Below are 12592 nucleotides of genomic sequence, written 5' to 3'. Positions count from 1 at the left end.
CTTTGGATAATATTTTTGCTACAGTTTCATCCTGTCTCAGGAAATGGAGGTGTCTATTGATAATGTTCTTGACCTGTGTAAATTGGGGAGAATAAGTGAGTGCTATGACCGGTTTATTCTGAAAATTAGAGCGACTGTGTTGTGAACAGTTAATAGGTGGAGAAATTAGACGAGAACGGTCCTTTTTAGCAACAATAGTTTTGGCTCTGGATAAAGTACGTTTAGTGTAGCCTCTATTCGCGAGCCTGCGTGAAGCCTCACTGATTTGAGACTCGCAAGTAGAGGAACCACTACAATTTCTTTTTATCCGTGTACATTCTCCTACTGGAATAGCCCTGATGGTATGTGGCGGATGATTACTATCAGCTCTAAGAATGGTGTTACCTGCAGTGGGTTTGCGGAACGTTGACACAGAAATGATATGATCTGGTACTGAGCTGAATTCAAGGTCAAGGAAGGAAATGCTAGATGGGTGTGAATGGTGAGTAAATTTAAGATTGTAGGAATTGTCATTAATGTATTCCAGGAACAGTGATATGGCAGACATATCACCCCTCCAAATCAGGAGGAGATCATCTATGAATCTGCCATACCACTGCACGTGGGAAACAAATGGATTGGATGTGGAAAAGAGGTACTTGGATTCCCAATATGACATAGTCAGATTGGCTAAAGAAGGTGAATGTCTGGCGCCCATGGAAACGCCACTAGTTTTGTAGAACTTGTAATTATGCTAAATTATGCATACAATTTTCCAATGCAGAGCAAACCAAAAATTATCAGATAAAAGATTATATTAATTGTAACCACCATAATGTAGTCTATGTCATTGAGTGCTCGCAGTGCCAACTTAAATACGTAGGCTCCACTTCCAGGAAACTCAAGGTCAGAGCGCTGGAACATCTCAATGACATAACCAGCAATGCCGTAAGAAACCGATCGGCAGCATCTTTACATTTTAAAACTGTACATGGTGGCCACATTAACTATTTTCAAATTTATGCTATAGAACGTGTTCACATAGGACCCCGTGGTGGTTGTGTGCGGCGAAAATTGTTGGAACGTGAGGCATTCTGGCAATTCACTTTGGGCACCAGTGCACCGAAAGGTCTAAATTTAAAGAGAGAATTGCTGTTCCATTATTAGCGCCGCAGTCACACACACACGTTTGTTCCACTTTCACAGCGGATTATAACTGGTGTACATTTTATATGTTTTTTTTTTTCATATCACCATGTTATTCTCCTGTGTTGTACAAGCCATTTGTGCAAAATTGCATACTAGTGTATTGTTTTTAGCTTCTTGTACTTTTACTAACATTTTGTCCATGTTTTGTATTAGTATCCTCCTCTGCACCGTTGTCAGCGGTCCAAGTGTAGTTTAATTGGTGGTTAACTCTCCACCCACTACCTGGTCGGTATTTAACTGACACCTGTGCAGATGGATGACATCACTGACGAAGGGCGCATGTGCCTGAAACGCGTCTGATCTGCTGGTTGCTTTTACTGCTTTTACTGTGAGTTCTAATAAAGTCTGGATTTCTATTGACCCACGCTGGATCACCTCCTCTTCTTGTTTGAATCCATGTGCACCGGGCTGGGTGCGGATCCGTGTCGGGGGCGCATTGGTGGAGCGAGCTGGATTTTTCTGAACTATACTTGCCGTGTATGTATGTATGCATGTGTGTATGTATGTATGTATATATGTATGTATGTATGTGTGTGTATATGTATGTATGTGTGTATATATGTTTGTATATGTGTATGTATGTATGTATGTGTGTATGTATGTATATATGTATGTATGTGTGTATGTATATATGTATGTATGTATATATGTATGTATGTGTGTGTGTATGTATGTATGTATGTATGTGTGTATGTATGTGTGTATGTATGTGTGTGTGTGTGTGTGTGTGTGTATGTATGTATGTGTGTGTGTGTGTATGTATGTATGTGTTTATGTATGGATGTGTGTATATATGTATGTATGTATGTATATATGTGTGTGTGTATGTATGTATATATGTATGTGAATGTGTGTATGTATGTATATATGTGTGTGTACGTATGTATGTATGTGTATGTGTGTATGTATGTGTGTATGTTCCACAAAAACGTCCAAACGGCTAAAGATATTAACATGAAACTTGGCACACATGTTACTTATATGTCAACAACAAACATAGGATAGGTGATTTAACCCTTACTCACCCCCATTTTCCAGGGTCGGGGTTTTTATTTAAAGTCCCATACAAGTCAATGGGAAATATATGTTACTACATAACTTCCAAACGGCTGGAGATATTTCCATAATACTTGGTCACATGTTACTTATATGTCCACTTAAAATATAGGAAAGTTAATTTAACCCTGAAGTAGCCCATTTGTGAGGGTCAGAATTTTTTATTTAAAGTCCCATGCAAATCAATGGGAAATGTATGTTCCCACATAACTTCCGTACGGCTGGAGATATTTCAATAATACCTGGTACACATATGACTTATATGTCAAATAAAAAGATATGATAGTTACATACACCCTTATATAAAAGATGGATTTTTGTTTGAGTCCCATGCAAGTATATGGGACTTCCAGTACCTTACTCCACAAGCTCCGCTCTGCATCTCCTGGTGAATGTGTCACACCCCATCTCACAAAGATACCCCCACATTTTAAGCCCCACCCCTTTTATTATCTACCCTTTTTGTGCATCGGTCTGGCTTGAAAATCACGCCCAGTCCCACAAAGCCAGGCCCCCTTCTATTTCCAACTTACAGTATCTTCATCACAAATCAGTCCCACTTGAGGACAGAATATGAGGATGGGACATAAGGATGGGATATTAGGTCGGGATATGAGGTTGGGATATGAGGACGGGATATGAAGTCGGGATATGAGGACGGAATTTGAGGACGGTATAGGAGGTCGGGATAGGAGGTCGAGATATGAGGATGGGATATGAGGTCGGCATATGAGGTCGGGATATGAGGATGGGATATGAGGACAGGATATTAGGACTGGATAGGAGGTCGGCATAGGAGGTCGGGATAGGAGGTCAGGATAGGAGGTCGGGATAGGAGGTCGGGATAGGAGGTCGGGATAGGAGGTCGGGATAGGAGGTCAGGATAGGAGGTCGGGATAGGAGGTCGGGATATGAGGACGGGATATGAGGACGGGATAGGAGGACAGGATAGGAGGACAGGATAGGAGGACGGGATAGGAGGTGGGGGTAGGAGGTCGGGATAGGAGGTCAGGATAGGAGGACGGGATATGAGGTTGAGATAGGAGGACGAGATATGAGGATGGGATATGAGGTCGAGATATGATGAAGGGATGTGAGGTCGGGATATGAGGACGGGATATGAGGTCGGAATAGGAGGTAGGGATAGGAGGTCGGCATATGAGGTCGGGATAGGAGGTCAGGATAGGGGGACGGGATATGGGGTTGGGATATGACAACAATATATGAGGACGGGATATGAAGTCAAAAGCTTCCTCCTTTGTTGATTTTCCTCCCCAACAAAGATTAGGAAGGAAAAAACGGGCAACGCCAGGTACTCAGCTAGTATGTCATAAAACGAAAGCAGCACTAGACTAGTTGCTATAGCCAATTACTTAATTTTTCCCCTTTTTTTGACCTAGTGCCCTGAATAACAGGGCGACTGCTACTTTAAATGTATCTGCACCGTCAGGATGCAGATACAGCTGAATACTATGACAGGGAAGGGAACTGTTACCTTTCTTCTTTACCATTCACTCTGATAGGCGCCAGCCACTTTAAGCCTGTAGCCTATAGAATGTCTATTCGGGATCTCTGCGCAGGCTGACATAATCGCGCCTGCATGCGATCCCATTTTCATTGGCTGCAGGCCAATAGACAGTGTAGCATTTTTTGTTGCAGAAACAAGAATCACCATTATTTTGTGGTGTACATCATGGCTGATTGGTAGTACTAAGGAGACACCTTGGGGGCACAATTACTATGTGGAAGGCATTAAGTTGGCCCCAATACTGGGGAGGACGCTTTTACTGTGTGTGGCACCACCATTGCTGTGTAGGGGAAGGACAGGGGGCACTATGTATGTGTAGGGCACTGAGTGGGACACTATTACTGTGTTGTGCTCTAAAAAGAGCAGCAAACTCTGCAGAGATGAATAGTGGCTGGTGAGACGTTTTCATGGGGGTCTAGGTCAGATGGAGAAGATGGAGATGAATTATGATACTTTCCTAGTTCTACTGCCAGATTGTTCTAGCTGTTGGCACTTCACATCAGTTGAAAGATTTGCATATCCTAATGCTATCACATGACTGTCATTAGACTACCCCTTTTAAAATATAACTTTTTAGGAAATTGTAGTGAGGGTGTGATGAGGGCAGTTGTTATTACCCTAGGAACAGATGGCATTAACCCCATGTATTCGTGATGCCAGGGTGTGGTTTAACCTCTGCACCATTCGAAGGTATGTCGCGGGATCCTGGGCTAGGCACGGGGAAAATAATGACTCCAACATCAAGTTACGGAACAACGCCAGCTTTACTGAGGTAGACTGGTGGAATAGTCTTGACAGCTCAGTTAGGCCCAAGGAGGTGACCAGTGACTTCAGAGACTCTAGGGCTCGCTGGGACTTATAGTGGATTTGGACAATTTGCTGCAGGCCCACGCTGACTTGGTACAGACTGATCTTGACTGACTTGACTAGACTGACTTCACCCCATATGCAGCTTACCAGGTTTTGACGTTCACCTGTGGGGCACTGGATTAGTGGAAACATGGCTGCGTGATAAGCCTTGGGCCTCCTCAGGACACCAGACACTCTCTAAGGACTTGACTTCACTGACCTCAGAACTCAAGAAAGTCTGAACTAGCCCCTCCCAAGGTTTATATGGGGGAGACTCTGGAGGGGTCCCATAGGTCACCCTATTAGTCACGTGATCACTGGAACCTTCCTTGGTTACAACACTTAGTAACAGTATTTAAAGGCACATAACAGTATAAATACATTATAATACAAGACAAAAGGTATAATTACCATTTACATTACATAGATTTAAAAGGGACTCAGGGGACACCGTAATCTGCCTGACAGGACAGCAAGGTTACAGGGGTGCAACTCCTTTACTGGGCCACCTGAAAATGTTCCAAGAACCTCCATGAAATGTCTATTACAAAAAATGGTTAATAAATCAAGTACATTTTACCAGTTAAATGCAAGTTCTGATTGGTTGGGGTTTCCTTCCCCCTTGGGTGGGAAATTGTATGTTGCATGGGGTTTCAGGTTATAATGGACAAGGAAAGACAATTGTGAGTTGATAATATGGTAACTTGAGGGAGTTTTGTGTATAGTTAGTTATTCTTTACATACTGGAAAAATAAGTCATACGCTGTGTTCTCACAGTCTCATAAACTTGTATGAGTTTACTCACTGCGAATTCCACCAGTAGTGCCAGCTCATTACATTAGTGGTTTACATTCGGGAACATTTTAAGGTGTCTTTCACAGCAATGCTTCTGGTGTTACTGCATCTAACCTGATCTGTTCATACAGATCTGGATGCATTTCCACCAATACCAAATGTTATGTATAATGTGAATGTTAACTTAATTTGTGCTGATTAGTTTCTTAGTATATCTTTATAGTGGGGCAAACTCTGTTTTTCTGATAGAGAGCTCCAAAACTTCAGCATAGACATAAAATTCTATACAATATTTTGACACCAGGCTGCTACCTCTAGGGGGAGCTCAGGAGCTTATTGCATACTGTTTATACGCTAAATTCTATAAAGCTCTAGTAAATTCTATAAATGCTCTAGTAATCTCATTATGTCTCTCTAGGCCTTCTGTGACATGGATTATAGAGGAGGAGGCTGGACGGTTCTTCAAAAGAGAATTGATGGAACAATTGATTTCCAGAGAACTTGGCTAGACTATGTTGATGGATTTGGAGAACTTTCAGGTAAATAAGGCTTTGAATAATCTTTGATCTGGCCTGTTTGACTATGAACCTGTGCTGCCCATTCCGACCTGCTTGCCAGGCTCTGACCATGCTGCCATCCCGAGACCTCAGCCAGCGCCCAGACTTATCTCTGCCTGTCCCCTAGGTGCCTCAATCTTGAGTCTGTTGACCAACTGGGCCCGCTGCCACCTTCACCAGGAACACAGGCAGAGTTAGCGACCTGATAGCCCCATACACAAGGTTGTTAAAGGGTGAAAACCGTGGAGGCTACTTGGACAATGCCCTCGGCAATGGTCCAAGGCCAAACCAGTTGGGTGGCGCAGGTGGCCCACACCCGCTGTCTATTACATACTGTATATGTTTATTTTATCTGTTATGTATCAGCACAATGCCACTCCTTGCAGTCAATATGTAAACCAGTGTATAAGAAGTAGATCTGTAGAGATAATTCCAAAGATCAACTGTGCTGCATAGGGAACTGTACGGAAAGGAAATTCCACTCATTATACATAATCTCTCTATTGTTTTCTTAGATTATCCTTGTTTTACCTGGGCAGCTGTTTTACATTTTGGTCAGGATGCAATCCACTGCTTACACTCCAATAATACTGTAGGACGAGCTCTTCACATCCCCTTCTAAATTGACATGGGGCTGAAAGGAGATTTACTAGGAGACGATTTCTAAAAGACCAGTTACCGGTATAATATTTTACTGCTGAGAAATGAGGCAGCGCTACTTGAAATTACTCCAGACTTGGTGGGAATGGTTTTGGTTAAGTTGGGTCCTTTGTGTTCTGTGGGTTCTGCCACAGTAGCTGAGATAAAGTCTTTCCTAGCTGGGATATCATAATGTACATGAACCCTTGCTTAAAAGGTCGTCTCTATTAAAGGGGTATTCCGGTGGAAAAAAAATATTTTCAAATCAACTGGATCCAGAAATTTTTACAGATTTGTAAATGACTTCTATATATATAAATCTTAACCCTTCCAGTACTTATCAGCTGCTGTATGCTCCAGAGGAAGTTGTGTAGTTCTTTCCAGTCTGACCACAGTGCTCTCTGCTGGCATCTCTGTCCATGTCAAGAAATGTCCAGAGCAGGAGAGGTTTGCTATGGGGATTTGCTCCTGCTCTGGACAGTTCCTGACACAAACAGAGGTGTCAGCAGAGAGCACTGCTCTGCGCAGTGCGGCGGGTCGGTGGGGGGCGGTAGCGGTGTGGTGGGGGCGGTGTGGGGGGCGGGGCATTATCGGATTATCGGCAAGGTAATTGCCGTTACTGATAATGCCCAAAATCGTGATTAACGGTCGATAATATCGGCCAAACCGATAATCGGTCGATCCCTAACTAGCACTGAGATCTCTAGTCTCCACTGTTCCTCAGAAGCAATGATGGTAGAAGAGCAAAAGAGGCAGATTGCAGCACCTTCCTTCTTTATAAAGGGGGGCTGTGCCAGAAGCCCATAGGTCAAGCTGGGGGTCATGTGTTAAGCTGGTGCTCTCTGGGTAACATAAACATAACATGTAACATCTCACAGGTCCTTTAGACAATTACATTAGTCCTGCAAAGGTCTTTTATACTGTCTATACATTAGTATACGGACTATAGATATAATACAATAAATAACATTAAAGTAACAGCAGGGGAGACACTGCAGCAGAGCCCCCAGGTCACTGAGGGACTCAACCTGACAGGGCCTAAGTGTAGTGCAGGACCATGTCCTGTACTGGGACATTACATACCCCTTTAACTTTAAAGGAGAGGGACCATTGATCCGTGATCCTCTTATTGATCAGTAGATACGGTCTATGTGAATGTCTGATTGACTTAATTTCACGTCTTTTCTGCCAGACCTCAAATTTCATTTATGCTGGAGAGTTTCTGGACACATTTTGGCCAGACTGTTTAGTGCTGACGCATCGTGCCGCGGTGACTCACGGGTCTCCACGAATGCAGCTTAGGTTTAATAAGCACATGGAAAATAAGGAAAACATTGTTTAGAATGAGAGGACTTTACACCCCCATTGGTTATGGACAGGCCGTCCTGTGGTTTCTGTATTAGAAGATATTTTACATTTAGTGATCACTAAAGATATCATTTAGAAGGCTCGCTCATTTCTACACATGGTTTATGATTTTATTTTTTGTCCTGGAAATGTCTGTATTCTGATAAAAAGATCTATTACGCTGCTTAGAGTGAAAAGCAGAGCTTCAACCACGATCTATCTATCTATCTATCTATCTATCTATCTATCTCCTATCTATCTATCTATCTCCTATCTATCTATCTCCTATCTATCTATCTCATATCTATCTATCTACAACAAAAATGGAGAGTTTCACAGCACACATGGAGGTGAAAAAACTTAAAAATGTGTTCCATCAAAAGTGTCTCACAGCAAGCGACATTTCGACCAGCTCTCCCGGTCTTTCTCAAGCATTGTCAGGAGAGCTGGTTGAAACGTCGCTTGCTGTGAGACACTTTTGATGGAACACATTTTTAAGTTTTTTCACCTCCATGTGTGCTGTGGGACTCTTCATTTTTTCTGTTGTCCGATGTTGGGATCCCTAACCTGGATTCACTAACCCGCGTGCACCACCTGAAACTACTATATTTTTATGGGCTGTGCTGTTCTTCTTGATTTTTTAAATCTTTCTATCTATTTATCTATCTCTCATATCTATCACCTATCTATCTATTTATTGGTTTATCTATCTCATATCTATCTATCTATCTTTCTATCTATCTATCTACAGTATCTACAAGCTGGAGAATACAACAGCACACTGCTAGCACAAAGATACAGATAAAACATGAAATGCTATATAGCTACCATGAAAAATGAAAAATTTAGGTGCTTCGCTCATCATTTGGCCAAATAGTTGGCACCATCCCACCACGATAACATGACCTCATTGGGGCGGACCCTACACTATGAATGTGCCTCTGTGCAGTCAGTTACTAGGCTTGTAAGGTCTGAGACATCCAGTACCTCATAAGATGGGTGGGGTGCAGGAACCAACATGGAGGTAGCCACTCCCCCACATGTATAACACACAAAAAAAAGGATAAGTTGGCCAGCACATACTGATGTCTCAGGCCTTACAAGCATGGTAACTGACTGCACAGAGGCCCATTCATAGTGTAGGGTCCGTCCCAATGAGGTCACCTTATCGTGGTGGGATGGTCCAAACTATTTGGCAAAATGGTGAGCGAAGCACCTCAATTTTTCATTTTAAATTGGAGCCATATAGCATTTCATGTTTTATCTGTATTTTTGTGCTAGCAGTGTGCTGCTGTATTCTCCTGTTTGTGTATATTTAGCCTAGCAGCGTGCACCTGTATGCCGGGTCCATGCAATAGTTTGGTATTAGTATGTGCTGGCCAACTTATCTTTAATTTTTTTTTTTATCTATCTATCTATCTATCTCATATCTATCTAATGCAAACAAAGGCAGCAGCACACCCAGGCAGTAATTCTGTGAAATTCTTAGAGCTTTATTAGCCCATGTTCAGTGCAACGTTTCGACGGTATCACACCATCTTTATCAAGCATGATCAAGTGTGATACCGTTGAAATGTTGCACTGAACATGGGCTAATAAAGCTCTAAGAATTTCACAGAATTACTGCCTGGGTGTGCTGCTGCCTTTGTTTGCATTGCATGTATGGACGTGGTCTGCGACTGGGACCCCGCTTTTTTTGCTTGCACCCCTAAACTTTGAAGTATTGATTGGAGGTTGTGCTGCCTACCTTTGGTTTTGTATCTATCTATCTATCTCATATCTACCTCTCTATCTACAACTCAGAAAAAGCAGCACATCACAGAAATTCAGCAGCAGATTCAAATAAGGTGCACACAGTCCTAGGAGTCTTGGCAAAGGACTCCAACTTCAATAGAAAGGATAAAACCGCAGCACACAAAAGTGTATTGGTGCAAAAAGTGATATATTCCATCTTCAGCAAAAAAATCAAGTACTTTATATTTTAGCTGAAGATGGAATAAATCACTTTTTGCACCAAGACACTTTTGTGTGCTGCGGTTTTATCCTTTCTACCTATCTATCTATCTATCTATCTATCTCATATCTATCCATCCATCAAGCCATTCAAAATGGTGCTTATGTCCCTGGTAATGTGATTCTGTCAGGTGACTAAACATGTTCAGTCTTTTGCAGGAATCCATTTCCTTGTGTGAATGTGGGAGATACTTCAAGGATGAATCGCCATTGAATTCCTCATAGATATACTGTGCTGTTTCTCCGTATTGGGAACGGGGCCTTACAGTTGAGAACCCATTTACATAGATTCATAGTTACATAGTTAGTGAATCTATTTTTTCTCTGTGGTTTTGGTATTTGCAGGTGAGTTCTGGTTGGGTCTGAAGAAAACATTCTGCATTCTGAATCAGAAGAACAACAGCTTTATGCTGAATATAGCCTTAGAGGCAGAAGATGGCTCCTCGGCATACGCGACTTATGATAACTTTTGGATTGAAGATGAGAAGACGGCCTTTATAATGCACGTCGGACGCTACTTTGGAACTGCAGGTAAAGTATTTCTTAGGTATTTTTTTGACCTCTGATAAATTCAGGCTGCCTATTCAGCATAAGCCCAACTACAAATAAGAAATAAGGCCCAGCACTCACCAAAGGATGCAGTGAAGATGAATCTTTTATTCACATGTCAGTGTAGAAACAGGACGCATTTCTGCAGTATGCCTTCCTCCTCTGTGTCTGAGAAAGCAGAGGAAGGCATACTGCCGAAACGCGTCCTGTTTCTATCCTGACATGTGAATAAAAGATTAATCTTCACTGCAGCCTTTGGTGAGTGCTGGGCCTTATTTCTCATAACTAGTGCGCCTTTACCACACACACCACCACCATGGAAGTGCCGACCACTATCTCTTGATTAAAGGGGTACTCCATGCCTAGATATTTTATCCCCTATCCAAAGGATAGGGGATAAGATGTCTGATCACGGGGGTCCCGCCGCTGGGGACCCCCACAATCTTGGCTGTGGCACCCCAGACATTTGATGCACAGAGCAAACTTTGCTCGGTGCCGAATGGCTGGCGATGCGGGGTGGAGGCTTGTGATGTCACAGCCACGCCCACTGGGGATGTCACGGACACGCCCCTCAATGCAAGTCAATGGGACCGAGCGTGACATCCGTCACGCCTCCTCCCATAGACTTGCATTGAGGGGCGTGACGTCGAGAGCAGGCTTGGCAGTGACAGCACGAGCCTCAGGCGCTGCACCCAACGCTCTAAATGAATGCCGGGTGCAGCAGGGAGATTGGGGGGTCCCCAGAGGCGGAACCCCCGCAATCAGACATCTTATCCCCTATCCTTTGGATATGTCTAGGGGCGGAGTATCCCTTTAAGCCCAACTACAGACTGCTCCCCATCAATGCCAGAAATGGCCTTTCTAATGAAAATATGGATAACCCCTCTTTGTTTATAATCAATAAGCAAGTATTTGTTATATTTTTAAGAAGTATTTTTTATTTTATTACTATTTTATACAGAAAATTGCTAATAATATGTTATCTGTCCACTGATGTTTAGGAGATGCTATACGAGGAAACAGCAAAGAGGACAACCAGAACGCCATGCCCTTCAGCACATACGATGTGGACAATGATAACTGCTATCCTTCCTGTACCTTCAATGGTACCAAAGTGACCAGCTGCAGCCTGCACAACAGCAGGAGCGGCTGGTGGTTCAGCCAGTGTGGTTTAGCCAATCTGAACGGTGTTCACCGAGTGACCAGAGGCGTCGATATATCAGGCATCCAGTGGGACACATGGGTAGAGAACAATACAACTATTAAGATCAAATCAGCTTCAGTAAAAATCAAGAGAACTCACTATCCGTTTTTTAAATGAATATTTTGCAATTTGTGGTATTAGTATTTTTTTTTTTTATAAAATAATGTTATAGTGTATTTAAATGGGAACTCCAGTGGAAAAAATGAACTGGTGCCAGAAAGTTAAACAGATTTGTAAATTACTTCTATCTAAAATGTTAATCCTTACAGTACTTATGTATGCTCCACAGGAAGTTCTTTTCTTTTTGAATTTCTTTTCAGTCTGACCACAGTGCTCTCTGTTGACACCTCTGTCCATTTCAGGAACTGTCCAGAGCAGGATAGGTTTGCTATGGGGATTTTCTCCTGCTCTGGACAGTTCCTGACATGGACAGAGGTGTTGGTAGAGAGCACTCTGGTGAGAATGGAAAGAACTACACAACTTCCTGTGGAGCATACAGCAGCTGATAAGTACTGCAAGGATTAAGATTTTTACGTAGAAGTAATTTACAAATCTGTTTAACTTCCTGGCACCAGTTGATTTAAAAAAATGTTTTCCACCGGAGTAACCCTTTAAAACCTAAATCCTAAATGCTGGCAACAGCAGACACATAGTCCAGTTTCGTAAATTTGCAGAACCTATGCCTATTTCTCTTCCTACAGCTTTGCTTGTGAGTTTTGTAGTAGGATGTAGTAGGTACTACAGTACTTATCATTTACCACTATTGGGTACATATAACTACGTGTCTTCAGGCTGCGTAGGGTTGTTTAGGTCCCTCACACAAAAGAAAGAACAACAAGGTTGCATACGATATTGCATTAAAAAAAT

At 42.5% G+C, this 12592-nt stretch overlaps 1 protein-coding gene across 2 annotated transcripts in view; it reads left to right on the top strand.

The window, feature by feature from the left end:
• Positions 1–12251, top strand: part of ANGPTL5 (angiopoietin like 5) — a 43842-nt gene extending 31591 nt beyond the window's left edge. Inside the window, exons 6-8 of one of the 2 annotated variants that reach the window (XM_056560328.1) lie at positions 5835–5955; positions 10318–10503; positions 11523–12251. In XM_056560328.1, the coding sequence (XP_056416303.1) occupies positions 5835–5955; positions 10318–10503; positions 11523–11842 (627 nt within the window). In that variant the 3' untranslated portion in view covers positions 11843–12251. The remainder of the gene's footprint in view (positions 1–5834; positions 5956–10317; positions 10504–11522) is intronic. The other variant, XM_056560326.1, reaches the window with a different exon arrangement.
• Positions 12252–12592: the final 341 nt, after the last annotated feature.

The sequence above is a fragment of the Hyla sarda genome, chromosome 2 (assembly GCF_029499605.1).
Source record: "Hyla sarda isolate aHylSar1 chromosome 2, aHylSar1.hap1, whole genome shotgun sequence".
In the NCBI taxonomy this organism is placed as follows: domain Eukaryota; kingdom Metazoa; phylum Chordata; class Amphibia; order Anura; family Hylidae; genus Hyla; species Hyla sarda.
Note: the sequence above shows the minus strand (reverse complement) of the source record. Positions and strands in the feature narration are given on the sequence as shown.